This window comes from Rissa tridactyla, chromosome 4, assembly GCF_028500815.1.
Source record: "Rissa tridactyla isolate bRisTri1 chromosome 4, bRisTri1.patW.cur.20221130, whole genome shotgun sequence".
Lineage (NCBI taxonomy): Eukaryota > Metazoa > Chordata > Aves > Charadriiformes > Laridae > Rissa > Rissa tridactyla.
Window position 1 is genome coordinate 1580152 of NC_071469.1, and position 27530 is coordinate 1607681.

At 57.6% G+C, this 27530-nt stretch overlaps 2 protein-coding genes across 7 annotated transcripts in view; one reads left to right on the top strand and one right to left on the bottom strand.

Moving 5' to 3' along the window:
* Nucleotides 1-16057, bottom strand: part of CEND1 (cell cycle exit and neuronal differentiation 1) — a 28326-nt gene extending 12269 nt beyond the window's left edge. The window contains exon 1 of one of the 3 annotated variants that reach the window (XM_054200801.1): nucleotides 15714-16057. The gene's annotated coding sequence lies outside the window, so the exon portion shown is untranslated. Of the gene's footprint in view, nucleotides 1-10780; nucleotides 10882-12204; nucleotides 12247-15713 lie in introns of those variants that run through there. The other 2 variants (XM_054200802.1, XM_054200800.1) reach the window with 2 other exon arrangements.
* LOC128909305 (NACHT, LRR and PYD domains-containing protein 12-like) lies at nucleotides 11615-27425 on the top strand. Of its 4 annotated transcripts, XM_054200795.1 has the most exons (9): nucleotides 11615-11799; nucleotides 11964-12060; nucleotides 20883-21178; nucleotides 22022-23723; nucleotides 24216-24344; nucleotides 25125-25295; nucleotides 25467-25727; nucleotides 25830-26000; nucleotides 26868-27425. In XM_054200795.1, the coding sequence occupies exons 3-9, from the start codon at nucleotides 20896-20898 to the stop codon at nucleotides 27097-27099; spliced, it is 2949 nt and encodes a 982-aa protein (XP_054056770.1). In that variant the 5' UTR covers nucleotides 11615-11799; nucleotides 11964-12060; nucleotides 20883-20895; the 3' UTR covers nucleotides 27100-27425. The 4 variants fall into 4 exon arrangements, with proteins under 4 accessions (XP_054056770.1, XP_054056773.1, XP_054056771.1 ...); XM_054200798.1 differs by having other exon boundaries at nucleotides 11615-12060; nucleotides 25554-25727; XM_054200796.1 differs by lacking the exons at nucleotides 11615-11799; nucleotides 11964-12060 and adding an exon at nucleotides 19660-20193.
* The last annotated feature ends 105 nt before the right edge of the window (nucleotides 27426-27530 follow it).

Sequence of the window (27530 nt, forward strand, 5' to 3'; positions counted from 1 at the left end):
TTTCTACGTTTGTGATATTAAACCCTTTTGGAAACCCAAAACACCACCACTCTTCCCACATGCTTCGCTGAGGATGTGAAGCATCACTGAGATGCCCACTTGGGCACGTTGTACCACACAATCCCAGATGCTCACCAAGCTTAAGACCTTCTCTGCGGCCTGGGGCTTGGTAGATAAAGGCATGGTCCTGGCCAAGGGCAAGAACATTTTCCTCTCCTTGTTCATTTTTCAATATTTCTGTAGGTACCACCTGCCTCACCTTTTCCTTCCTACTGCCTCCGAAGAGCATTCATATGGCTCTGCTCAGGGGAAGTCCTATGTAGATCCAGGGCTGAGGCTGCGCGCAGTCCCTCACAAGACTCTGCTCTTCTGGTTCGGGAGCAAATTATCCTCATTTCACATCTGGTGCAACGATGAGACGAAGGAAGAGTAAGCGGAGCCCAAGACTGAAGCAGGCTTAGAGGTTATAGCAGGGAGAGCCAGATTCATCATGTCATAAATATTAAATTACCTGCTCAGTCGCTTTGATATCAATTAGCTGGGCTACTCACACACTGGCTAGTACTTGTGCGGTTATACTATACGAACCCAGCATTAACCTTTTGCTGCTTTCCATAGGAAAACTACGTGCAGCCTACGGAGATGGTAGGTGTAAATCGTGGAGGGGGCAGACTGGCCTCTGCTGAGGAATGGGGGCTCTGCACAGCCCAAATACATCAGTTCCTCCATATCCTCTCTCATTCGCACCCCTCGTTGATCAGAACCGGGTTGCAGATTCCTGGAAGCAGGAACGCTGGTTTTGCTCAGGGCCGGCGCCGTGCCCTGCACCGCTACAAACGGCTCATCAAAGAACGCCTTGGTTTCCAAGCGAGCTTCCACTAAAAGCAATGCAAGCCCCTCATGAAGATTAGGAAAGGTTTTAAAAGATGTAGAAACCAAACTAAGCCAAAAATCAATATCAGTAGTTCTTAAGTGTCCGCGTGAAAGGGCTTTCCGTCAGTGGCTTTCTGTCACTGGAACTTGCCACAGCGTTGCCCAGCATCTCCCCAGACCCTTTGGCTTGGCTGAGCTGATGCTATTCAACACTGCATTCGAGAAGCCCCAGCGCCCTTTCTGCCCCCCACGAGAAGCCCCAGCGCCCATTCTGCCCCCCCTTTGTCTCCTCCTCTTCCCTCATTCCATCACGCAAAGTTTTTCTCGAACAGCCACCACCTTTGCTTTTTCTCCACCTTTGCTTTCTTCTTTATAGCTCTCATGTCTATTTATTCCTCCCTCCCATCTCCTCTTCGGTTGCTGTCTCTGCCCGTCTACCCGTTCCCCCCGCCGCCGCCAGCTCCCTCTCTGCCTCCCACACAGACAGCAGCACTTGGGAATAAGGTTTTGTGAGAAAAGAGGCTTCACTCCCTCCCTTCACCCACCCCCCCGCACCGTGCTATTTCTTTGTTTAACAATCTGTGCCTTTTCAGGGAGGTTTTCACCCCCCAGCAGCTAACCACTTCTTTTTCCCAGGGTGCAAAGAGAGAGCAGAGATCACAAAACCGGTGATGGGGGAGAAAAGGGAAAAAGCAAAGCCCTCCAAAAAAAAAAAAAAAAAAAAAAAGCGTGACGCAAACCCCGCAGCCCTCCTGGGACGCTGCTGGTTGTTGCAGCTCTCCAGGTCAGCGCAGACGCGCCGGGGCAAGAAGCTGGTCCCAGCCAAAGCAACGGGGCCGAGGTGAGGAACAGCTTCCCCCGGCTCCCCGAAGGGCACCTTTCCTGCCTCAGCCCCCTGCCCCCCAGCAAATTAGCAAATTACAGCTATGCATCTGTCTCCTGGGTGCGCAGATGAAAGCTGCATCAATCCCGCACCGAACGGAGCCGATGAGTCATTGCTGGCTTTACCGTAACGCGTCGCCCTCGGAAGATCTTCTTCCCTCTGCAGAGACCAGCCCCGAGCCCCCTCATCCTCCCCTCGCTGCTTCAGGTTGGAAGGTGTCCTGGTTTTGACTAATTTCTCTTCTAACGCCTGGGAAAAACGCACTTTTAGAAGACTCTGGTGTCTGAATTGGTGAAAATATTTACTTTACAGCCAGCTCTGGTGTGGGGGATTCAAGGTCTCAGCGTTTTCGAGCTCGCCAGGTGCGGGGATGAGGAGGAGCGAGACCCGGGCACTTGCCCCAAGCTGCCAACAGGGTTCCTTCAGACCATGAACACCACATTCAATATAAATTAGAAAGTTTGCTGGGGAGTTTTCTCTTTCTCCCTCTCTCCCGTGCTGGCTGCCATCCTGAGCACTCCTCGCCCCGGTGCCGGAGCCCTGAGCCCTTCCCTTCCTCCTGCAGCCGCAGCGCTCGCAGGGTCCCACATTGGCTGTCCCTGCGGGGATGCACGGCTTCCGCTGGTGGAACGGGCTGAGTATAATCCTTGTGCATTTTATATTGGTATCGGGATCACTATTGGTTCTTTTGTATTACCAATGTTAATTATTTAGTCTTATTCTATTAAATCCTTTTACATTTCAACCCTTGGGTTTCCTTGTTTTTTCCCCGATTCCCCTTCCAGGGTGGGGAGGGGTCGTCGGGTGAGAGAACTATTGTCTAAATGACAATAAACGGTTGTGGGTTTCTCAAACCATATCAGAAGGAAAAGCCGGCAACTTTGCGAGGCTGCGGCGGGCAGCTGCACCCCAGCGACCTGCGCGGGGTCCCAGCAGTGCCAGGCAGGGGGTTCATACGTAGGAGCTTCCCCCCCCATCCATGAAAAGCTGACCTTTTCCATCGGATCCTCAACTGCCACACTCTCAGTGGGAAAGACTGCAACCGCCACAGCGGGGTTACGGAGATGAATTCATACTTGCAGAAGTCCATGCACAAACTCCAAGTGTCCTCTGGTGGAAAACAGCTTCAGAAGCAGTTACTGACCACGTCTGAGCTGGAGCAACGCTGCGCAGGAAGAGCCAGAGATGGCAAAAGAGACCTTACATACCCTCAAATCTTCTTCCTTAAGCCCTACTTAAAGTCCCCTTCACTTCTTTGTCATTCCCACCTGTCTGAAAAAGAAAAGGCATGAAGTTTTGCCTTTTGGGGGCAAAGAGGAGAGTTCTAAGTACCAAAGCCCCATTCTCTTAAGTAGCTGTTGGCCTTGGGGCAAAGCATTAAATGGGTGCCTATTACTGGGCAACCATTTATGCGTCTTCCAGCTTCATCTCCACTCTCAGCCCACAAACCCTTTAGCCCAAAGCAGCTGAACCGTAGCAAAGACCATGCCATGACTCCACATCGCTTGAGCCAGGCGTGGGAGCAGCCTGGGGCTGGGGCCAGAGGCCGTCTGCAGGGAGACAAGGTATGCGACCGAGCCTGCTCCCAGTTCCCTTTGAGATGACGTAAGCTGGAAGCCAGCAGTGCTGGAGAAGATGACTTTTGCCTCTCGGGACCAGGTCCCTCCTTCCTGAAGCCAAGGGAGGACTTTGAACCTGATAACAGAGCACCCACCGCAGTCTTCCTCATATTCTCCAGTCAATTGTCTTAACACCACCACAGTGAGAGGTTTTCAGTGTCCCCGAGGAAGAACGTACACTGAATACCAATTAATTTCACGTCCCTTCAGCAGGTTCTGTAAGTCTGGCACGCTTGCTTTTGGTCATTTAAGACCAAACTAGCTTTCCAAGGGACAGAAAATGGCCCTCAGACAGCTTCCCTTTGGCGAGTGCAATTTGCACCTGCCAAAACTGGCTCACAGGATTGAATTACCATCGCAGAGCCGGGCGCCGGCACCAGCTGGTAGGTGAAGAGCAGGTAATTTTAGACTGAAGTCTGCAGATTTTGTTCCTGTGGCTGTCTGGGGCGCATAAACAGGAACATCAGAATTTGGCCACTTCAAAGAGGCACCTGAAAATACGTAACTTCCTGAAAAGGGAAAAAGGAGAGGGGGGAAAAAAAAAAAAAAAAAAGCAGTGTTCTGACTTTCTGACTACAAAAAGTAAGGCAGCTATGGGTGAAGTGACTGGGACCAGGCTGTTAGAAACTGGGGGTGTTACTGGGGGGATCAAGTGCTGCCACAGGCTTCCTACGTGACCTTCACGTGTCACAAACTCAGTCCTTCAGCTCGTGAAAATTGAATCAACGCGATCCAGGGAGCTGAACTCACCGATGCGAGACCCTCAGACGGAGGGCAGCACGGTCATATGGAGCATCACCATCACCAAAGAGGTCTGGACTGAAGTGGCCAGAGGAAATTCAGCTGGAGAACATGGATAAGGTCAGTTCATGGTGCCCTGAGGACAGTGCCGAGCAGAAGACAGCTTGTTTTGACAGATTAAGGTTTCTCCAAAGAGGTCTGAGGTTACCGGCCACAGGGCAATGCTGGCTCATTGCCACTTGGCTATTTTATGGCGCAAGAAGAAACAGGCTGCAGTCAGGCACACTGCCCCGGAGAGCCACGGGCATAGGGTTTGGGGTGTCCCTCCCAAGACCCCGAGGCTCAAGACCATTCTCACCTCCCTTCCTTCTCCCAAAGATTGGCAAATCTCCCCGTGCACCGAAGTGGCTTGGAAGAGAGTTAAGAAAAGGAGGGAGCGCGAGGATGGGCTGAAACAAGCAGGCTGCGGGAGGGAGGTGCAAATCCTGGCTGGCTCAACTGAACGTCGTGTAAGAAACCATCAAAACCCTTCTTTTTTAGATCAGGACTTGTCCCTCCACAGCTGCTAGCTGAAGACAGAGCTGGAATCACACTTCTGAGTTATTTCAGGGTAGAAATGAGAACGCAGGTGCTGACTCACAGCCAGGCTAGCCCTACATTTCCCCTGGGGGATTCGCCTTAAACTCCCTGGCTCAAAGGGAGCACCTCCACTGTCCTTTGAGGACATCATGCCCACCAGAGTTCGTGTCAGTCGCCAGGGCATCCCACCGCTTCTGGAAACCCAAGAACCTTCAGTCAAGTCTTTTCATTTATGTAGCTCTGCTTCATTTTAGTATGTGTTCGCCCACGCTGTTCCGTACCCTCCGTCTCTGCCTGCCTTGCATTTGGCCACAGACGCCCAGTTTCACCAACTCGTGCTCCTGAGATCTGCACTTCCCTTTCTCCGGTTACTCCGGCAGCCCTGCTCCAGGCTGAGCTCCTCCAGCTCCCGGCCAGGCTCCGACCCAGCAGTTGAGACCGAACATCCCCATCTCTCTTCTGGAGATACCCTGCCTGAGTCCCCCCAGGATCCCGTTCACCTCTTCCACCAAGACAGCTCATCCTCAGCCTGTGGCCAAACCAGACGGCCAATGCGACGCAGGGAGGGGACAAACAGTGATGGATCTGTGGTGGCTGCGCTGGTGCGTCAGCTGTGCCCAATGGGCAACGAGGTGGCCTCGTTCCCCACCTTGCTCATTAACTTGTGCACGCAACCAATAGACCTTTACTCCCCATAAAGAAACCCCAGGCTGCACCAGCGGCGGGGGCCGAGCCATTTCTCTGGCATGCTGGAGGGAGATCCTCCCCCCACGCTCTGCCCATCCCACGGGTGACAGCCAGCAGTGTCCTTATGGCTGGTCAGGGTCTTCACGCTGGATCCTCAAGTCCACGGAGTGACGAGTTCCACTAGTGAAAGGAGATCAAAGACAGATGAGGACTAATTGTTCCCCCCCCTGCACTGAAGTGGGGACCTGCTGGTGGCTCCGAGGGGGTCACGCTCGGGGTCTCAACCTTCTCGTCCGACCCCTAAGTAATGCAGCTTGGAGGACCAGACCTTTGGGAAGTGTCCTCGGGAGTCTGTGCCCGTTGTGTCTGCCGTGCAGATCCCTCAGGGCTGCGCGGGTTTTGGGTTCAGTCCCCTGCCCCATCCCAGCCGCCTCCTGCACCTGAGCATCGTGTTTTGTTCCCCACTGCTTCAACTCCCCATTTCCAAGGCGGATAAAATAGCACTTTTCCCCCCCTTTCTGAGCTGCTGGGGAATAAACACGCTAAAGGCAGCGAGATGCCAGGCAAGCACCTAGGATAAGTGACAGCATATTGTGACTAAGCCTTTTCCCCCCGTCTCCAAGCAGCGCTATGAAGACAGATGAGGTAATGCAGTGCCTCTCGGTACTACCATAAATATTAAAACAGCTTTACATAAGGAGCTTGCTTGTTCGGCCGCCGTGGGCAGCTCCCCAGGGAGGGCTTTTCGCTACCTCTACGGTTTATTTTGGCCCTCCGCTCCCGACGCAATGCACGGCAAACGCGAGACACCACCATGCAAAGCGCGGCCACAGCCGGAGCCGCTTGTCGTCGGCGCTTTTAAACGGCCCCGGGACCGGGCTGTGCAGGGACACGGCCCTGTTTGCCAGCCCTCCCCAAAGCCCAGCCTCGGAGACAGCCCCACCAAGCCCCAGCGAACGCTTGCTGACCCACTTCGCTCCCGTGAGATATTTGTGACTCCTTTTCCCAATCTGTGGTTCGCTACTCCCCGCATCCCGCCCCCCCTCCCGGCCCTGGATTAAGCGTTTCCCTCTCAAACAAGCCCTTTGAATCTTGACGTGGAGAGATGCGTCAGATGCTGGAAGTATTTTAACCGGCGGCGGCAGCAGCTTCAAATCGTTTGCCAGCAAATCCTCCGCTCCCTGGCTGCGGCAGTCCTGCGGCTGCACTGAGACCCGACGCTCTCATCACCTGTCCCGCCGGTGCTGGCAACGACCAAAACTGCCACCATCACAGCCCCCAGAGCACGGCGAGCCTTGCAGGACCCTACCCTGCGGCACGGAGGCATGTCACCCCTCTCCTAGCCTGGGTGACACCGGTTTTCAGAGGTCGGGTTGTTCCTGGCACGGCGTAGGAGCAGGACGGGCTCCTGTGGCCCAGTAGAACTGGCCTTGCCTTAAATCTACAAAAGGAACGGCTGCGGGATGCAGACCCCGGGCACCCCCGTGGGCCACCAGCTGCACAGAGATGGGGCAAAGTCCCGGCTTGCAACACAGGTGACAGCGTCCCCCCAAGAGGCTGCCCTGCCACAGCCCAGCCACGCTGCCCGCACGGGTGACGCAGCATTTCGGAGCCCCGCAGCCAGCCCAGAAAAAGGCAAAACGGCCTTTTTCTACACCGTGACCTCTGCTGGAGGTGACGTCTGAGCCAAGTGCCACATCTGCAAGCCACGCTTGTCCTGACCCCAAAGATCTCGCCCTGGGACGGACGTGGCAGACATTTTACTCTCTGAGAGATGGAGGTGACATTGCAGAGACACCGTGCTCCGGCCAGGGGCTTTACTTTTATTCTTTTTTTTTTTTTTTAAGCCCAAAACACAGCTCTAACCCGCGTGGTTCAGGCACTCTGCCCACGCACAACCATATACATAGCAAAAACATACTCCACGGTTCTTTTTTTCCTGTTCTTTTCTCTCGCCCTCTGTGAAAATAAAGCACTAAGAGCCACGAGGAATGGTTAAACTGGCCGGCTCTGCCCTCAAACCCGCGGCATCGCGGGAAGGACGGCTCGCTGCTGCTTCACCCTGCCCTTCGGCAGACCCACAGCGAGCTCCCGTCGCACGTTTCCTGCTGTGCCATCCCCAAAAAGCTCCTTCCCGGGCACCTTGCGGGCACAAACCCGGCCATTTCTCTGCGGCAACACAGCCCAAAAAAAAGCACTTTCAGCTCATTTCAGCTTCCTGCCCACAACGCCATTAAAAAATACACAGGCTGCTGCCAAAAAAACCCCCAACCAAGCCCGCTCCTTCCCTCCTCCATCAGTGTTCACCATGCACCGACCCAAAGGGGCCACCCGTCGCCCAAACCGGGTGCCTGGCACCCTGCCCTGCTACGGGCACGAAACCAGCACGACCCCCGGGTGTCTCCTGCCTGGGCCCACGGCTGTCCCAACACGTGGCAGAAATGAGGAAAGCGTTACCCAAACCGCCTTGGGAAATAGAGGATTTTTGCGTCAAACTCTCCAGTGGTGCCAATCGTGTGCTCTGACTGATGTCCGTAGGGGTGGGCACGGAGCTACGCCCGGCATGGACCTGACCTCTCCTGGGGTGGGACCCCCCTGGGGTGGGGACAGGCTGAGAGAGCTGGGGGGGTTCAGCCTGGAGAAGAGAAGGCTCCGGGGAGACCTTCCAGCCCCTTCCAGGCCCTCAAGGGGCTCCAGGAAAGCCGGGGAGGGACTCTGGATCAGGGAGGGGAGCCGTGGGACGAGGGGGAAGGGTTTTCCACTGAAAGAGGGGAGATTGAGATGAGATCTGAGGCAGAAATTCTTGGCTGTGAGGAGGGTGAGCCCCTGGCCCAGGTTGCCCAGAGAAGCTGTGGCTGCCCCATCCCTGGAGGGGTTCAAGGCCAGGTTGGACGGGGCTTGGAGCAACCTGGGCTGGTGGGAGGTGTCCCTGCCCAGGGCAGGGGGTGGCACTGGGTGGGCTTCAAGGTCCCTTCCAACCCAAGCCATTCTGTGACCTGCTCTCAGCAGAAGTCACTCCTGGCAGGGCTGTGCAACCCGCCCTGGTCACCCGCTCAGGTGCCACCAGCCCTCGCGTTGCAGCTGGACCCGCTGCGCGCTCAGCCACGGTTTACAGCAAAACCGCTCCTAGAATTGGAGAGAATCTGAAATTACTTTGCTGAGGTTAGGCTGGAAATATCTTTCCGCTGCAAAGCCTGGCTTCTGCGAGTCGGAACACGGGCCCCCAAAGTTGGGCTGTCATAACTAAAACCATTTCAGAGCACCCCGCTTCGCCGTGCTCTGCCCTTGCTTTAAGCCTGGGTTTGACCCCCTGCCCCAAACACAGAATCAAATACTGTTTTTTCCAATGTATAGCTCCCTTTTTTGTAAGATTGTAGCTTTTATCCTTGAAAAATCATGAGGCGTTAGATCTTCAGCCTCTCCCTGACCGGACTGAGCATCGCTCACCCCAAGGCAGATGTTTAAGGGCACAAAGGAAAGGGCTTTCAGCCAGGATGACTTTTTGCCGCGGCAGCTATTTGGGCAGGACGCTGGATCGAAGCACCGGAGGAGCTTCAACAGAGAGCGATTCCGGAGACGCAGCGGAAGATGCGCAGCCAGCGACACGGCCCTCAGAGCATTAACCCACAAGTGTGGCGTCTCGCAGGCAGCCGGGTGCATCCCGCGTCCCAGACCCCTGTGCCACCCCCGCATCCCACCACGGGCACCTCCTCACGCCTCGGCTTTTGCCACACTCAGCATTTTGCAAACACACCGATTTATTCCCCCCACACCACGCTTTATAATGCTTTTCCAGCTCTCCCAGAGCCAGCAATTCAATGCCAGCAGCTCTGTGGCGCTGGGGACAAGCTGCTGCACCTGGGGACAGGTTGGCACCTCCTGTAAGATGGGAAGGGAGGCCACGGGAGCCCAAAAGCCCCAGCAGAAGCTGGCCCAGCCGCCTCCTGTTGCAGCCCAGCCATTGTAGAGGTAATTGTCACCCTTCCAACCACAGCTTCATAGCTCGGCGTCAGTGACACCCCCTCCTCTGTCACCCGGAGGCCTGCACCACTCCGGGCTCTGCTCAGCCACTCTCCCAGAGGATGAGTTAGGTTATTAACGCCAGGAGGGAGGTTATTGCCACCCCCACAACGCCCAGGGCTCCCCCGGGGAATAGAGAAGCAATTCCCATCACATCCATCCAAACACCCGGGCTGGGGCCACGGGGCAGGTCTCAGTTCTCGGCTCAGCGTGGGGTCTGCGATGCCACCTCGGGAATAACGTGGTGGCGGCGGGCAGGCGTTTCATCCCTCCTTTCCGCCTCTTGGAGAAGGGTGAGCAACTCCTTCCTTCCCCCGCAAAGCCCTGCTCTTTCCGCCGAGCCTGCCAGCACTCGGGAAACTGCCTTAGCCGAGAGGGGAGATGTGCCCAATTTGGGGTGCTGCTCCCCGGCAGGCGGGAGCCGGTACCCCAGCTGCAGAAGGCTGATTTCCCTCGGAACAGATCCCCCCAGCGTATCAGGCTCCTCAAAGCCCCGCAGTTCTGCCTGCTATTTCTTGTGATGTGCAATGTACCGAGGCGGGGGGGAAACAATTTCCCCTCTAAATGATGCTTTTAAGGCCCCTTCCTGCCAGCTGGGGGGTTCTGTAGCTCTCAAATGCAACAGCCACAAGCAAAATTGGGGAAGGGCTACCTCCGACGGAGTAAAGTAGCCTCAGACACTGCAGTAAGCAGCAGCAAATTTAACAGCCCTCTTCAGCTTACGGGCATCCTAAAACCCATCCCTTCTGACCGATGCGGGATTGCACCAGGCTGTCGTGGCATCACCCCCAACACACTGTGGCTCAGCTGTGGCTGGCAAAAAAAAAAAAAAAAAAAAAAAAAATTAGAGGCAATTCTGCATGTGCAGAGCCAGACGCTGAATGTGACAACCCACAAATCCGCAGGCGTCATCCTGAAAACTGTTGCTTTGCAGCTGAAATGTAAGAAGCCACTGCAGGCGGACGAGGGGCCAATTCGGCACGAGGGGGTGACCTTCCGGGCAGGCTCCTGGGGGTAAAGCCCATCGCTCACCTCGTGCGGCAAAACCAGAGCCCTCTCCCGCCCTGCAGAAAGCTGGGAAGGAGCCGGGGAAGGATGGCCAGAGCTCCCCCAGCACAGAAATGCTTGCTCAAAGAGCTTCAGCCCTCCATTCTGCCCCCTCTGCCTGCCCACGGAGGATGGGGACGGTGTGCCAAGATGCTCCCCAGCCCCCGGTCCCGGCAGCCTGCCAGCGGAGGGGAGGGATGCAGAGGGACGAATATCCACATTTAGGAGAATTCTGGATGTTCTTCCCCCATCCTGCCATGATATCGCAGGGTTAGAGGCTGTTCTTGGGCACCGTGGGCTGAGAAAGATGGAAAAACGCTGAAGGTCAAACCTGTGAAGGTCAGACTCTTGGAGGTCAGTCCCGAGATGGAGCAGGGGAGCTCAATCCGGCGTAGTCCATCCTCCCTCTCCTGACAGCATCCTGCCCAAGCCCCACCCAGGAAAACGGGCTGCGACGGGGAGAGCTTCCTCCTCTTGCCCCAACGCCAAAGTTTCGCCAGGCTGAACCCGACTCAAGAATAAAAATCCTCTTCCGTCCCACCCCAGCCCCCCTCGGAAGCTACCAGATGGTCACAGAACTAAGCAGGAGCAGGGACCAAAGCAACAGGTCTCTGCACACATACCGGGCACGGATGCACAGGGATGCACAGGGAGGCGGGGACGTCAGACTGAAAAGCCCACGACACCCACCCCGGGAATTTCACCCCTGGAAGCACGCACCTCGAAACAGGAGCCCTGGGTCTGGATCCCACTCCCTCCCCATAGCTTAAACCAGGCGCTATTGCCTCCCTCATCTCTCTCCATTTCGGTCTTTTTGGGGCAGATTTCCCTTTGTTGAGCTCCTTTCCGGCACAAGCCGGGGTCATATCAAAGGAAACCCCTTTGATATCAAAGCCCCCAGCTCCTTCCTTGGGGAAAGGCGAGGATCGACAGCCGGTCCCCACCTCCTGCCCCGGGATTTACAGCAATTGGAGACATTAAATCCATCCAGGCAGAGGGAAGGGGAAACAAATACCACCGCCCATGCAGACGGGAGAGAAAATGCAGCTGGAAACCTGATGAAAACCCCTTTGAGGGAGGGCTCCCGGCTTTCCGAGCAGGTTTCAGCCGGGGGATGCTGCTTCCCCTCCTCCCTCCCAGCGGCCCCGTTTCCGGCACATGGCCGGCTCCGCTTCTCCCTGCTCGGAGCCTCTCTGCCTCCGGAACGCTTCTGCGGCATCAAACCCCGCGTCTCCAGCCTGGGGCTGCTGCCTGCCACTCGCTGAAGCCCGGTGGCTGCTGGCAGCGACCAGCCCGGCTGGGATCGGGCGAGCCCGGCTCAGCCCGCAAAGGCAGCGGAAGAGATCGCAGGTACGCGCAGGCAGCGGGATCCCGCGCAATTGCGTTTGCAGAAATGCCTTCTCCGTCTGCCTGACCTTCAAGGAGCAGAATACGGGAGCTGGGGTGGGAAAGGAACTGCTCTGGCCAGCCGTCCTCGCGGGTTTGGGTTGAAAAACAGCACCGTTGGCTCTTAGCAGGGAGAAACGCGCAGGCAGGCGCTCTCGCCCCTACGCCAGCCGGCATGGCAGCCCCTGGCCTCCGTCCCAGGCGGCGAACACTCACCTTGACCAGGTAAATCTGCGTCTCGGTTTTGCTACGTCACCCCACAAATGCTGCCTGTCCCTCTGCCCAGAGCTGGGGGACCCCCAGCAGCTGTTCCCCCCCCCCGGCCCTGCCCCGGTGCCGGCGTGTGCGGAGGGAAGCGGCAGCCCTTACCTCCCGTCCTGCGGCCGCTGCTCGAGTCACACCTTGGGAACGGGCTCTTGCGCAGAGAGGAGGGAGGGAGGAAGGCAGAAAGGGGGGGGGGGGAAACTTGGGAGTTTCCCACAATGCACCTCTGCAGACTGCATGAAGATGGAGAGCGGGGGTGGGGGTGGGGGGGAGTCATCTCTCCAATCCAGAGGGAAGGGCTGGGACTTCGGGGGGGGGGGGGGGGGGGGGGGCGGGATGCCGAGGGGGGGCTGGCAGGGCGGTGAAGGCAGGCCAGCTGCATCTCCACGTCCCCTCCGATTCGGGGCTGAGCCGTCGCTCGCTGGCTCGGCAATTCGGGGCTGCCCCTGCAGCCCCCCCCACCCCACCGCCTGCTTCGCTCGCTCCTCCAAATCCTGCCTGGGTCTGCAGAAATTGCAGTGAATGTAGCCACAAAGCAGGGGGGAACACACCGGGGAGGGGGTCAACCTGATAAATTGGGATTTTTTTGTGTGTAGACAAGAGGACAAATAAAAACGCGAGGCTCCCCCCAGCAGGATAAGGGATTTCTGAGCGTGACAATCCCCTGGCAGCGAGATAAGGAGCATCAATCTCTCTTGCTAAGGAGAAGCTCTGCACGGTGGAGGGAGGAAGCTAAAATGCTGTGCCTTGGGGGAGTTTTCCACCAGCTCTGCTTCCCTTCTCCCCAGACCTCCCTCTTTACCCCAGTGGGCCGGGGTCTGACACCCCTTATGATGTCTGCGATGGATGGCAGGCAGCCCCAGGCCAGCCCGGAGCCGGGCAAACAGCCCGTGTCCCACTGCGGAGCACCGTCAGCCATCCAGCCAGGCTGTGCCAGACACGCAGCCGCCTCCTCAGCCGCACCGGTGCTTTGTCACACCTCGGCTAAAAGCAAAGAGCCCTCCCTGTCCCAGCCTCAGCTCCTCCAGCCGGGCACAGGTCCCATATTCGCGCCACTCGGGTCAAATCTTGCCCATACCCCAAACTGCGACCGGGTCCTGGGATCCTCCAGAGCTCTTTAATCCCTTATTTCCTGAGCAAATCAGGCAGTGTGATGCTCGCCCACCTTCCTCCATCCAGTTAGGTGAGACCCACTGACCAGCTTGGTGCCATTTTGTAGAAAGCGTAAACATTTTAAGGAGATTATACTCGGAAATCCACGAGAAACAGACCTTGTCGGCTTAGCCACCCGCAGAACAACTCTCTTTACTTCTGTGGCCACGGCGTTTTCCTCCCTCCCATAAACAGCAGCCGAGCAACAGCTCAGCCACAAACGTACTCAAGTGCAGCAGGGCAGAAACTCCAAGGGGGGGGGAATCAGTATTCTTCTTTTACCCTCTCTGGCTCTGGGAAAGTGCCCACAAGAGCAACAGCCATGTGCGTTTCAGCCGTGCCAATGCCCTTAAAAATACTCGGGCTGCTTAAAATCCCACTGGAAAGAAAAATTCTGCCCCTGTGTGAAGGAAACTGCAGAAAATATGGGGGCTGGGTGTGCGAACCCGAATCTCCCGGGGAAGGCCGTGCTGGTTTCGGATGCAGCTACTGACATTCCCTGGGAGCAGGGATGCACGAGGTTACCTGGAGGCAGCCCTTGGCTTCGGGAGCCAGCGTGGCTCAGACAAGCCAGGATTAGCTGTGGCTGGTGCCGACGTCCCGTCTGCCGCCTGTCACGGTCCCCCAACCCATCCGTGCCAGCCTTCCCCGCTCTCTTTTAGGGACTCATGACAGGCCGTGTCAAGACCGCGAAGGTTCAGTGGCTGCAAACATCCTCTTCCCCTTCCTAACGCCCCCCGAGCCTGACCCACCCCAGGCAGCAGCGAGGGGCGAAGTTTCCGCGCGGCTTGTGAAAAACCGTGATTTAACACGGGAAAGGCGCCCGAACCGCCGCTCCGGGGACTCGTAAAACCTTTTGGCCGCTTCTACGTCAGGCAGAAACGCCCTGGGCCTCCGCGCCTCCCCTCGGCGCGGCCGGAGGAAGGAGGCAGCCGGCGGTGAGCGGAAAGCACCGGCCGCGGGCCCCAGCACCTGGACGAGCCCAGGGCTGGCGTTCCGGCTGCGATTTCCCTGCCTTCGCACACGCTGCCTCTGCCTTCGGAGATCAACAGCCCCACACGGCGCATTCCTCTGCCTTAAGCTCTTTGAATCTGTACGATACGCCTGAGATTTTGAATTTTAAAACTATTTTTTACCGATGTAGGAAAGAAAAAAAAAAAAGGGAAGCCAAAGAAAAGAGCTTTAACACCGATAACCTCACCCCCCTGCACTGCAGAGAGGGGGAGAAGTGGCAGCAGAGCCAGGCAGCACTCGGAAATCCCCCGGCACCGAGCACAGGGGGAGGGGGGGGTCCCCTGCAGCAAGTGGGTCACGTCCCCCCCTAACGCAGCATGGGAGGGAGCCCGGCGCCGGCACAGCGAGCAGCCATTCCGCTCAAGGCGCAGCAAGGTGAAAACAGCTTCTTCAAGGTCAGATGGGGAGGAAAAAACCTTTTGAAACCGTGCTGCTGCTTTTTCCCCCTCCTCCCTTTCAACTCACGGCATCCCCTGGGGTGAGTTTGAGGGGGGGGACAGGGACAAGAACAGCCCTGGCTGGTGGGGAGCCCCCCGGCAAGCCCTGCTGGGGGAGGCGGGGGGCTTGGTGGCAGCAGCATCCTTGGGAAGGAACGTGGTGTTCCCGGCACTTTCGGAGAGAAACGGTAGTTCCCAGACCTCCCGCGAGCAGGAGGGACAGGATGACGGCAGGGAAAACCGGGCCGGATGGATGCGGCTCAGCCCGCGGTGCCACGCAGCCAGGCTCGGTTGGGCTCTGCAGAACCCCGAACGGACATGGTTTGGGTTGAACCGTCTCCCCGTCAGCTCTGCCCTGCCCCGGCAAAGCCCGCTGGCCCCCGCGTCCCCTCCCCTTGCAGCAGGAGCCACCCAAGCTCCTGCTTGGGCCCCACAAGGACCCCACAAGCCCCCCACAAGCCTTGCCGCAGCAGCCGCACCATTTGCGATGAGCCGCCAAGATGCTGTCGATAAGAATCCTATTTTTTCTCCCCCACACCTTAAACTCACAATGTGCCTTAAAACACCCTTTCCCCCTTCCCCAGCACCCCTCAAAGGCAGCTTTGGAAAGCACGTCCCCCTCGAAGCGTTTTCTTTTCCACCGTTCAGACGAAAAGCCAGCCCCGTGCAAGCTGCAGGCGGGCAACGGCCCCATCTGCCAGCCCCCCACGGGCTTCAGCCCCAGTTCCCCGCTCCCTGGCTCCTCCTCAGCACGGGTCTCCCCGCTCCTAACCCAGCGTCGCGGTTTAACGAGGGAAAGGAAGAAGAAAAAGACCCCACAAACTTGTGGGTTGAGATAAAGGCAGCTTCCTAGAAACAACAACAGAAAAGGAAAAATAACAACAACAGAAAAGGAAAAATAACAACAACAGAAAAGGAAAAATAACAACAACAGAAAAGGAAAAATAACAACAGAAAAGGAAAAATAACAACAACAGCAGCAACAACAGTAATGACACGGGTCATTCCCACCTCCTGGTGAACTGGCGCCGTCCTGAGCAGTGGTCACGGATTCCAACCCCCATGGCCAACCCCCGTTCCTGACTGAGCGTGAGGGCTATCGTACGGAATATTGCATCGGCCTTTCCATCCTTCTGCCCACGCTTCTGTGGGAAGCCGAAAACAGCCCGTGAATAATGTAAAAAGCACTTCAACAACTAAACCCAATAGGTGTTACTGACCTTCCTTCCGCAGCGATCACTAAAAAGAAAAATTAACCCTCTCCCAGCTGAAGCCAAGACGCGGGTACCCTGTTCGTGAGCCAGGGCAGGAGAAGCAGGAGAGCAGGTCACACTCATCTCGTCCCCAGGCACCAGAACCCCCCCAAGGCAGCCTCTCTGCTCCCCTGGAGCCCCAGCTGCCACCCCCCCACCGCTGGAGGGGAGGAAAAGGCCACAAAGCAGCGAAAACCTGGGGAAAGTTGTGAAAAAAAGTGTGAAAAGGCCGCAAAGCGGCCACATCTCCATCCTCACCTCTGCATTTCCAGGGAAGTGGGATGAAGGACATGCCTCGTGGTGGAGCGGCTTGCTGAAGCGCTGCCTGCCTTAGCACCCTGCACAGAAAGCCCTTACAGGGCAAAATCCAAGCCCGCTTGCCCCTGAGGGGCTACTAATAGCCTCCAAGCCCTGGCCGGCCTCACCTGCAGCCTCCCCACCCACTGCCAGGGCACCTTGGGCTCTTTTTTTAAGCTGAAAGAAAATAAAGCTCCAGGTGGGGACAATCTGACAGCGGAGGCCCAGGGAGCTGCCTTAACGCTCAGCTTCTGCCCCGCTGATAGCTGTCCCCCGTCTCCCTTCGTCACCCCCAAACCTCAGGCCGCCTTCCGGAGCCCCGCGAGGGGGCTGCAGACCTTCCCCCGGCTGGAGGCTGCAGCGGTTAAACCCAGTCCGTCGATCTGGTTCTCGGCATCGTTTCCAGGCCTCCTGCCTCCTTCACCACGCATCACGTAGATTTTCTTCCCGCTGCCTTTCTGAGCCGGTAAGAGAAATCTCATCTTCTTCACCTCCCGTTTTCTTTCTATCCCCCTTTTCTCCGGCCACACCTCCAGTATTTTATTTCTTTATTAACATAACGACTGCCCGCAAAAAGATGCGATGGGTCCTGCTTAGTGAGTTTGGCTCTTAATAATGTCTCCAATAGACCATACTCTATTTGGAGGTGTTTTGCGGCTTTTTTTTAAATAGTTCCCCCACTACTTGCTCTGCTGCTCTATTAATAGCAGCCCAGAGGACTATTTTTAGCTTGCTCGCGTCTGCTGCTCTCATTGATGAAGCATATCATTGGTTTATGACTGGGTTCTCGTTCGGTTCAGGCAGGAGGGAGACGATCTGGTCCTTGCGAGGTCTGGAGAGCATCTTTACTGGCCACTAACATCAATGCTCGCTGGCATTCGTGTAGATGACGCTGCTGCTGAATGTCCCTAAAACCCGGGAGGGGTATGAGACCCTGGGAGGGGTACGAGCAGATGGGACTGCGAGGGTGAAACCTTCAAAGACCAGCCCAGGAGAGTTTTGGGTCCAGATCCGTGGCCAGCAGATCCAGCGAGGGGATTCTCCCCCTCTACTCTGCTCTGGTGAGACCCCACCTGGAGTCCTGTGTCCAGCTCTGGAGGCCTCAGCACAAGAAGGACACGGAGCTGTTGGAGCGGGGCCAGAGGAGGCCCCGGAGATGCTGGGAGGGCTGGAGCCCCTCTGCTGGGAGGACAGGCTGAGAGAGCTGGGGGGGTTCAGCCTGGAGAAGAGAAGGCTCCGGGGAGACCTTCCAGCCCCTTCCAGGCCCTCAAGGGTCTCCAGGAAAGCTGGGAAGGGGCTGTTTGCAAGGGCGTGTAGCGACAGGACGAGGGGCAGTGGCTTTAAACTCGAGCAGGGCAGGTTTAGATTAGACATTAGGAAGAAGTTCTTTACACTGAGGGTGGTGAGACACTGGCCCAGGTTGCCCAGAGACGTGGTGGAGGCCCCATCCCTGGAGACATTCAAGGCCAGGCTGGATGAGGCTCTGAGAAACCTGATCTAGTGAAAGATCATAGACTCACAGAATGTGTTGGGCTGGAACACAGAATGTGTTCATCATCAGATGAAGGACATCTTCAACTAGGTCAGATTGGTGTCCCTGCTCACTGCAGGGGGGGTTGGACTAGATGACCTTTAGAGGTCCCTTCCAGCCCAACACATTCTGTGAGTCTATGATCCTGAAGCAGACACAGTTCGCGTGCTGCTGGTACCCGCTGTCACTGTTTTTCTGCTCCCTTAGCCCCAGTGGATGAGGAAATTCCTGGTGAAAGGTGCTTTCCCAGTGCTGGGCATTTTAGTCCAGGGAGGGGTTTAGAGCAGCTTCTGTCCACCTGGGTCAGGGCATCACTGTGTCCTGAGCTCCGCTTCCACTCCGGAGTCTTCAACCAGTGCTTTCCACAATTGGCTGCAGATACCAGCTGAGTTATGGATGTGCTGCTGTCAGAAATTGAATCCTTCTGATGGTATTCTCTGATTCCTTGATCAGGAAAAGCCTGGAATTCATACACGGCTTTAACCACTCTTGGACCTACTGGTCTTCCCGGATTATCAGTTGTAATTCCCAGGAGTAAACCTCAGCTAACGGTGCCTACTTCAAATCCCGTTTTTGGGATACCTCTCACCTCTTCAGTAGCTCCAGCTGCTGGAACATCAGCCACATCGAGGTGGTTTTTTTTTTGTCCTCTGGAGGCAACAGTCGGAGCAGGTTTTCTGACACTGGGCGCGTTGTGAAGCCCCGGGTTTATTCCCCCTCTCCGAACGCAAAAGCAAATCTGGAAATTGATCCTTCAGGAAGCGGGATGGCGAAGAAACAGCCGGATTTGTAACTGAAACCCGCTGGTGGGTTTCTGGTAGCTCAGCAATAATCACTGGCGTCTTGGCTGAACCGGGAGCTGCTCTCATGGGGAATGCAGTTCTTTGGCAGCGCATCACCGGCGTTTGCCAGGGTTTTCCGGCAGCCTTTCTAACGGGCCGCGGTGGGAAATTCTATGGGCTTGGAATTTCTCATGAAACGCTTTGTTTAAAATAATCCTGAGTGGTTTCGCTCAGAGCATCTCCGCTTCTTCAGGAGATGGGACTGGGAGGTCCTGCCGGTTCAGCTGGGGCAGTGGGTCTGGCCTGGTGGGCTTTTCTGCCGTCCTCCTGGGGCGGCTCTTTCCATTATCCTTTATCTGTCTCCATCAAAGCTTGTGCTGTCCTTTCACCCTTGATAGTGGCCTTTGCCTGGTTTCTGCATTACTGACACAAAAATCTCACCGTAAAAAACCTGGTAAGAGCCCCGGCTCCGTCTTCCAATCGCTTTCTAAAATAAAGGAACCTCCGCTGCTACATCCGAAGCCCGTTGGTACCTTCATCCCTCCTGGGTACAACCTCGGGTCCCGGCGTTCGGCACACGGCATTAAAGGATTGCTAAATCCTTTAACGCTCTACAGAGCCCTTCACATCTTTGAGCCATTTTTTTTTCCCCTGATGTGCCGTCACCATTTCCCAAACATCCCCCATTCCTCTGCCTCCTCTTCTCCGGCGCCCGTCCCCTCCTTACCGCAAACCACAGCTCCCGCTTGGCCCATATTAAATTTTCCCCTTTTCTCCTGAATCCAGGCCAAAATTAGGAGCACCCTCCGTTAATCTCTCCCAGACAAGCCCAGGGAGGTTTCCCTGCATTTGGACAACGAGTTCCCATGACTCATCACCGGAGCTGCCTCTGAGGGCTGGTGGGATGCGATATCACATCCCGCTGGTATCTTAGCAATTCTGCACGGGTTCGGAAAAACCTTCTCCATCTTCTCCCCGTTTCTGGAACCATCTTTATCCTGCCGGTTCCTTCCCCGTCTGCCGGGCAGCCTGGCTTAAGGCACTCGGATCCCTCGGTGCCCGCCGGAGCAGAGGCTGGGGTGGCACAAGCTCAGAGCGTATCAGAGCTGCCACCAGCTATTTCCCCTCCACCTAAAGCTGGAAGGCATTTCGGGAAGTGCCATGCTTCAACCCATAACTCTGCTTCATTTTCGCAAGCTCTGGGGCAGTGACTGTTGTTCCCGCTCCTTTTTCCTTTCCCTTCCATACGTATCATCCTGACAATCTTCTGGCAGCTCCCACTCTAATTCTCCTCTTCCCGCAGCTATGTTTCATTTCTCTGTCCTACGCCGCTTTTGCAAGCATCCAAATTTAGCTTCGCGTTGCCCCTTGGAGGTTCCCCCTGCTGCGAGGTGAACGCCGCAGCCAGGCAGTGTTCCCTGCGGGAAACTGCAGCTTCCCTCCGATTTCCTGAATTTACAGGAAACTAATTCCAGCCGGCTCTGCTCCTGGAGAGCTGCGGGGTCCTACTTGTCCCCTAAAGACACGGGAGACTGGAAATGGGGAGGAGAAAAGTGACAGCCGGAATAAGGAGACCCAAAGAGGGAGGAGGAGGTGGCTCCGTGACTTTTCCTACCAGGATAAAGCTGGTAAAAGGCTCGGGGACCCCAAGCAACGTGCGGTTCCTCTGGAAGGGCTGGAAATTCGGGGGCTCGGTGTTTTTTTCAGCCCAACCCAGGACCTGTTGTTGGGGGGAGGGGGTGAGCTGCCGGCGCCGGGGAGGTGAGAGGCAGGAGAGGGGCCGCGGCGGCTGCGAGCATCAGTGCTCTTGCCTAAAGCCGCCTTTTCTCCCCCCAAAACCAGCTCCTTCCTTGTGAGCTGGCCATCCCGGGAGCGCGGGGGGATTCCGCCGCCCACGCGGGCGGTGCTGTGGGGGCCGGCTGGCGCGGCGGCGGGGAAAGAGGAAGAAAGGGTGTGCCGGATGTTAGGTAGAACCTCTTTTTCCGAAACAAAATCCAGCAACGTGTGAGACGGAGACCTCAGGCAGCGCCCGGATCCTTCCGGCAGCGCCCCGGCATCCCGCCGCCCGGTGAGCCCCGTCTGGTTAGAATCCTCCAGCAATGGTGGGGGGGTGGTTTTCAGTTTTTTTTTCTCTTTCCCGTGCCCCATCCCAGAGGGAACATCCCCACGGTGCCAGATCCTGCTCTGGTGACCCTGCCACGCTGGGGTGACTGTCCCCAGCCTGTCCAGTGCAGGAAGAACCGAGACAAACTCAGTGCCCAGCTCCGAATCCTCTTACCACGGGGCAGCCGTGATCTCTAACCTTCGGTTCTTTCAGGTGACACCCCGTGATGGCAGGGGAAGAGCGTCCGTTAGCTGCTCTCCTACGAGCACTGCAGGGCCTCGCACCCAAGGACTTCCAGGAGTTTAAGAAGAAGTTATCGAAGGTTCACGTGGAAGGAGAATGGAATATCCCCAAGGATTCGCTGGCCAAGGCCGCCCACCCCTGCGCGCTTGTCAGCTGCATGGGCAAGAACTACAGCGAAGGCGCCGCACTGGACGTAGCCATTGGGCTGCTTGAGGAGATGAACCAGAGGGACCTCACGGAGAAACTCCTGGAGGAGAAGGTGAAAGGTGGGAAGCCAGCGTACATTTTGCTTTCCTTTGCCTCTTTTTCCCTTGAGTGATCCTGGAGACAGGTAGAATCATAGAATTGCAGAATGGTTTGGGTTGGAAGGGACCTTAAAGCTCATCTCGTTCCGACCCATGGGCAGGGACACCTCCCACTAGAGCAGGTTGCTCCAAGGCCCATCCAAAGTACTTGGTACCGTGATGGTACTTGAAGGTCTTGAAGGTACAAGTTGGTGAGAGCAGGTTTTGGCTTCCCGGGGAGCCTGGAAACACGAAGATGTCCCGCCGTGATCCCATTAGCATGGGGGCTGTAGCGACCTCTTCTCTTGCTGTCCCCACTTATTGCCGGGCTCCCCCTTCTTCTGGAGCAGAGCCTTCAGCGCCCAGCACCGCCCAGCAGGCAGCTGGGCAGAGCCTTTCCTCCTGGGATGGGGATGAAGGACATCTTTGCAAACCTCACTTTTGGGAACGCTTTGGAGCTGGAGCATCCTAGGAGCCCAGGGACGGTGCCATCGGCGCCAGGGGCACAAGCAGGGGATGGAGGCTTCAGGCGGCCCCAGGCAATTGCGTTTCCTCCCAGGGTGGATGAGGGTGGCTAAACAGGGGTTGATGGATCAGGATGATGGGGAGACCCAGGACAGGACAGGACCCCCCCCTCAACTGGCCAGAGGCCATAAATTCTCACAGACTATATCCTTATTGCCTCGGCCAGACTTAGGGAAGCCCTGAGCTTCAGAACAAGTGTCCAAGTGTCCCGATGGTGTGTCGGGAGGGTGGTTGGGCTGGTCAGGAGCTCCTCGGGAATCCGGTGGTGCTTGGGACTGACGCTGCTTCTCGCCAGCGCAGAGTACAGGCGGAAATACAGGGAGCACGTGGTCCGGGAATTCTTCCGGTATAAAGAAGTGAACTCCTGTCTCGGGGAGAACCTGTCTGTCAGCAGCCGCTACGCCGACCTGACCATCGTCAGGAAGCCTTGGAGCAAGCACGGAGGTGAGCACGAAGCTGTGGGCGCCAACCACGGACGTGCCGACGCCAGCAACAGACCAGCCACCATCACCGTCACCACGCAGACGCTGTTTAAACCTGATGAAGATGGGCAAACGCCGCAGGTCGTGGTGCTGGTGGGGGCCCTGGGGATGGGGAAGACGATGACGGTCAGGAAGGTGATGGTGGAGTGGGTGGAAGGGACCTTCTACACGCAGTTTGACTACGTCTTCTGCATAGACTGTAAAGACATCGCCTTTACCAAGGAAGCGAGCGTGGTAGACCTCATTTCAAAGTGCTGCCCTCACAAGCGAATGCCAGTGGGGAATATCCTGGATGACCAGAAGAAGATTCTGTTCATTTTTGATGGCTTCGAGGCCCTGGGATTTTCCTTGGTTCAGCCCGAAGATGAGCTGAGCTCTGACCCCAGGGAAGTCAAGCCGCTGCAAACCACCCTGATGAGCTTGTTGAAGAAGACTGTTCTCCCCGAGTCCTCCTTGCTCATCACCACAAGGCCAACGGCTCTTCAAAGCCTGGGGCGGTGCCTGGAGGGTGAGTATTATGCGGAAATACTGGGATTTTCGGCAGCCATGAGGGAGGAGTATTTCCACAGGTATTTTGAGAATGACAATAAAGCCACTGCGGCCTTCAGGTTTGCAAGAGGCAACAAGGTCCTCTACAGTTTGTGCATCATCCCCGTCATGAGCTGGACCGTCTGCACCATCCTTGAACAGGAGCTTTACAAGAAGAAAAACCTCACCGCGTGCTCTAAAGCCACCACGCGGATGAGCATGTTTTACCTCTCCCGGTTGATGAAGTGCAGAGACAGGGACGACGCGCAGGACCTCCAGCAGTTCCTGCGCAAGCTCTGCTCCTTGGCTGCCGAGGGCGTCTGGAAGCACAAGGTCCTCTTTGAGGAGAAGGAAATCAAGGACCGTGGCTTGGACCAGCCAGACCTTCTCCCCCTCTTCCTCAACGAGAAGATCTCAAAGAAAGGTGTAGGCCATGGGAACGTCTACAGCTTCACCCACCTGCACCTCCAGGAGTTTTTTGCGGCGATGTTTTACGTTCTTGAGGACGATGAGGAGATGGTCGGCGACTCGAGGGCTCTTGCGAAGGATGTAAATATGTTATTAGAAAGCTATAGCGAGTCCAGGAAGGATTTGAACTTAACGGTGAGGTTCCTGTTTGGTCTCCTAAGCCAAAAATCCATAGAGTATGCGGATGAAACCATCGGGTGCAGAATTTCACCACTGGCCAGGGAAGATATGCTGAGCTGGCTTCAGGGGAGGCACAGAGGCATCTCCCAGCCTGGCCAAGCACTGAAGGTTACAGACTTGGACACTTTCCACTTTTTGTTTGAGATGAATGACAAAAGCTTCGTACAAAGTGCATTGAGTCATTTCACCGACGTAGACTTGCAGGACATCAAGTTGACCCTCTACGACCAAATGGCTTTTTCCTTCTGCGTCAGGCAGTGGGCTGGGCTGGGCTGCGTCACCCTCCGGGGATGCTCCTTCCACCAGCAGGAGCCCTGGGAGGAGCTGGCTGTGTCGGGGCCTTGGTAAGTACTGCCCCTGTCTGCTCTAGCCACCCAAAATCGCAAAGATTTCTCCTTCTCCACCCCAACGGCTGGTTTTTAAAGGCATTTCAGTTCCTTCCACCCAAAGACCAACTTGTCCTTCCCCTGGAGGTTTAGTTCCTCAGTGGAGGATTTCACTTTTTCTCAGGGATAATAAGGGCCACAGAGGCTCCTCCGTCCACTTGATGGAGATGGAGCTTCTAAGCTCAACCTCCCCAGCCCAAAAAGGCTCCTCTGCGCCTGGGCGTTGGTTCAGCTTCACGTCCCCCTTCTCGCATCCAAAGGGGAGGTCCCCACTGCTGACATTTGCTCCTTCACATCTCCCAAGCCATGGAGGTCCCTCCTGAGGAAAACCTCCCATGAGCTGGTGTCAAACTCTGCCTGGGGGTGGTTGTGTGCTGGCCCCGAAGCCGGGATCTCCCGATGCTGGCGATGGCTGCCCATGCCCCCCCCCGGTTCTCTGTCCCCCTGCAGCTCCGGTGCCTCGGGAGCCGGAGGAGGTCCCCGTCCCCTCGCTGAGCGGTGGCAGGAGGAGCCGCAGGCCCCCATCCGCCCGCTCTGCCAGGCGCTGCGGCACCTGGGCAGCGGCCTGCGGGCACTCCGGTAAGAGCTGAAATGGTGGCCACGGTGCTGCTGCCAGCGTGTGGCCACCATTGGCCATGGGTTGGTGTGGTCCTTCCACGCTGATTGACCATGGGTGGTTGTGGTTCCTCCGTGCTGATTGGCCATGGGTGGGGGTGGTCCCTGTGTGATGATTGGCTGTGGATGGGGGTGGTCCCTCCATGCTGATAGGCCATGGGTGGGTGTGGTGTGGTCCCTCCATGAGGATTGGCTGTGGGTTGGTGTGGCCCCTCCGTGGTGATTGGCCATGGTATGGGTAGGTGGGTGGAGCCCTTCCAAGCCGATTGGCCACGTGGTGGGTGGATGTAGTCCTTCCATGTTGATTGGCCATGGGTTGCTGTGGTCCCTCGATGCTGATTGGCTGTGAGGTGGGTGGGTGCGGTCCTTTCATTCTGATTGGCCATGGGTTGGTTGTGGTCCCTCTATGCTGATTGGCTGAGGGTGGGTATGGTCTTTTCATGCTGGTTGGCCAGATGATGGGTGGGTGTGGTCCTTCCATTCTGATTGGCCATGGGTGGGGATGGTCCCTCCATGCTCATTGGCCATGGTGTGGGCAGGTGGGTGGAGCCCCTCCATGCTGATTGGCCATATGGTGGGGTGGGTGTGGTCCCTCCATGCTGATTGGCTGCGCTAAGGGTAGGTGTGGTCCCTCCATGCTGATTGGCTGGGGGGGGTGGGGTGGGGAGCCGGGGCAGGTGTGACGAGCTGGTCCGTTCTCTGCAGCGTGACGAGCTGGTCCGTTCTCTGCGTCCCTCCCCACAGGCTGCAGTGGTGCGGGCTGTCGGAGAGCTGCTGCGCTGAGCTGGCCGCGCTGCTGGCCCAACACCCCAGCCTGGCCCGGCTGGAGCTGGGCGACGGCGCGCTGGGCGACGGCGGTGTGCGCCTGCTCTGCGAGGGGCTGCAGCAGCCCGGCTGCCGCCTCCGCGTCCTGCGGTGAGTAACCCCGATACCCCCCCGGGCATCCCCCCAGAAGCCCCGGGCATCCCCCCCGGCACCCTGTGGGCGTCTCCCAGGTGGCCAAAACCCGGGGTGGAGCGCAGGGCTGGGGAGGAACCCCAAAAAGTCCCTCTGGGCTGGCATCGTCCCTCTGTCCCACTCCCCCAGGGTGAGGAGCTCAAAAGCAATGGCACCGGGGTGGAGACCGTCACCGGGGGGAACTCGGGCTGGCTCTGAGGGTCTCGTCTCTGGCAGGCTGTGGTACTCCCGCCTCACCAGCGCCTGCTGCGAGGACCTCGCCGCCGTGCTGGGCACCAGTCCCTGCCTGGAGGAGCTGGATTTGTCCTTCAGCGAGGGGCTGCGCGATGCCGGCGTGCATTTGCTGTGCGAGGGGCTTCAGCGCCGCAACTGCCAGCTGCAGACGCTGCGGTAAGGGGTCACGGCGCCGGTCGGCGTCCCCTCCTCCCCACCCGGAGCTGCTCACCAAGCGGCCGGTCAAACCCCGTGTCCCTCTTTGCCTCCATCCCACAGGCTGGGGAGCTGCCGGCTGACGGGCACCTGCTGCCGAGCCCTGGCCGCTCGGCTGGTGGAGTGTCCCCGTCTCACCTGCCTGGACCTGAGCGACAATGAGCTGGGAGCCGAGGGCGTCCTGCAGCTCTGCCAGCAGCTCCGGCATCCCGCCTGCCCGCTGCAGACCCTGGGGTAAGGTGCCTGGCGTGTCCCCTTTCCATCCCTGGCATCCCCCTGCTGGCACACTGGGTCGGATGCTGCTGGGCAGGGAGGGGGATATCAGCATCCCAGCAACCAGGAGAGCAGAGGGTGTCGTTTTTTCATCAAATCATAGAATGGTTTGGGTGGGAAGGGACCTTAAAGATCATCTCATTCCACCCCCTGCCCTGGGCAGGGACACCTCCCACCAGCCCAGGTTGCTCCAAGCCCTGTCCAACCTGGCCTTGAACCCCTCCAGGGATGGGGCAGCCACAGCTTCTCTGGGCAACCTGGGCCAGGGGCTCACCACCCTCACAGCAAACAATTTCTTCCCAATATCTCATCCAAATCTCCCCTCTTGCAGTGGAAATCCCTTCCCCCTCGTCCCACCGCTCCCCTCCCTGCTCCAGAGTCCCTCCCCAGCTTTCCTGGAGCCCCTTGAGGGCCTGGAAGGGGCTGGAAGGTCTCCCCGGAGCCTTCTCTTCTCCAGGCTGAACCCCCCCAGCTCTCTCAGCCTGTCCCCACAGCAGAGGGGCTCCAGCCCTCCCAGCATCTCCGGGGCCTCCTCTGGCCCCGCTCCAACAGCTCCGTGTCCTTCTGCTGTTGGTGCCCCAGCGCTGGGGGCAGCACTGCAGGGGGGTCTCCCAGAGCGGAGCAGAGGGGCAGAATCCCCCCCTCGCCCCCCTGCCCACGCTGCTGGGGATGCAGCCCAGGACATGGGGTGGTTTCTGGGCTGCCAGCGCACGTGTTGAGCTTCTCATCCACCCACACCCCACAAGCCCTTCTCCTCTCCCCCCGCCTTCATCCCCCGGCCTGGCTGGATTTTAACAGCTCTTCTCCTTTTTCCCCGTCTCCGTACAGCCTGAGCACGGCCGGGTTGCCGGAGGAAGCGTGGCAGGAGCTGGCTGCCCTGCGGGCACTGAAGCCCCACCTGAAGATCGGGTCCCTCCTGGAGCAGGAGGTGCTGCAGAAGGGGGCCATGGCCCGGCTGCCCTTCCACCGCGGGGTCCTGCCGGGCGCGGGGGGGCCGGGGGCCAGGAAGGGGCTCCCCTCTTTCAGGAGAGCTCCTCGCAACAGCCCCAGCCAGTTCTAGCCCGAATTTCGGTGCTGCCGAAAGCGGGGGGAAGCCTCCCAGCGTGTGAGCCTGCCCCACACATGGGGGTCAGGGGAGGGGGTCCCGCTTGCGCCAGCCGAGGGTCAGGGCAGGGCTGCTCCGGGTCCTTCCCTTTCCCGTTTTCCCCACGGTGGGAATGGTTGTGGGTGTTGGCGATGCCAAATAAAGGCCCTGGGGCCAGTCCATGGCTCTTCCCTGTCCTCCCCCTGTCCCGCCATGCCCAGGGATGCGCCTGTGGGTCCGGCTCCTGCCCCACATCCCCAAGGGACGGCCGATGTACCTGGCAGCGAGGTGCCAGCCCTGGAAGCGAGTGTTCACCCAGTTTGGGGTTTTAATAGAGGAAAAAAAAGATAAATTCACAATGAAAGAATAACACATACCCGCCCCCACTCCCCCCGCCCCCCAAGTGC

Coding starts and splice junctions, on each gene's coding strand:
- LOC128909305 (XM_054200795.1), top strand. CDS start 20,896: ATGGCAGGGGAAGAGCGTCCGTTAGCTGCTCTCCTACGAGCACTGCAG. Junction 25,296..25,466: donor TGCCGCCTCCGCGTCCTGCG/GTGAGTAACCCC, acceptor CCACTCCCCCAG/GGTGAGGAGCTCAAAAGCAA. Junction 26,001..26,867: donor TGCCCGCTGCAGACCCTGGG/GTAAGGTGCCTG, acceptor GTCTCCGTACAG/CCTGAGCACGGCCGGGTTGC.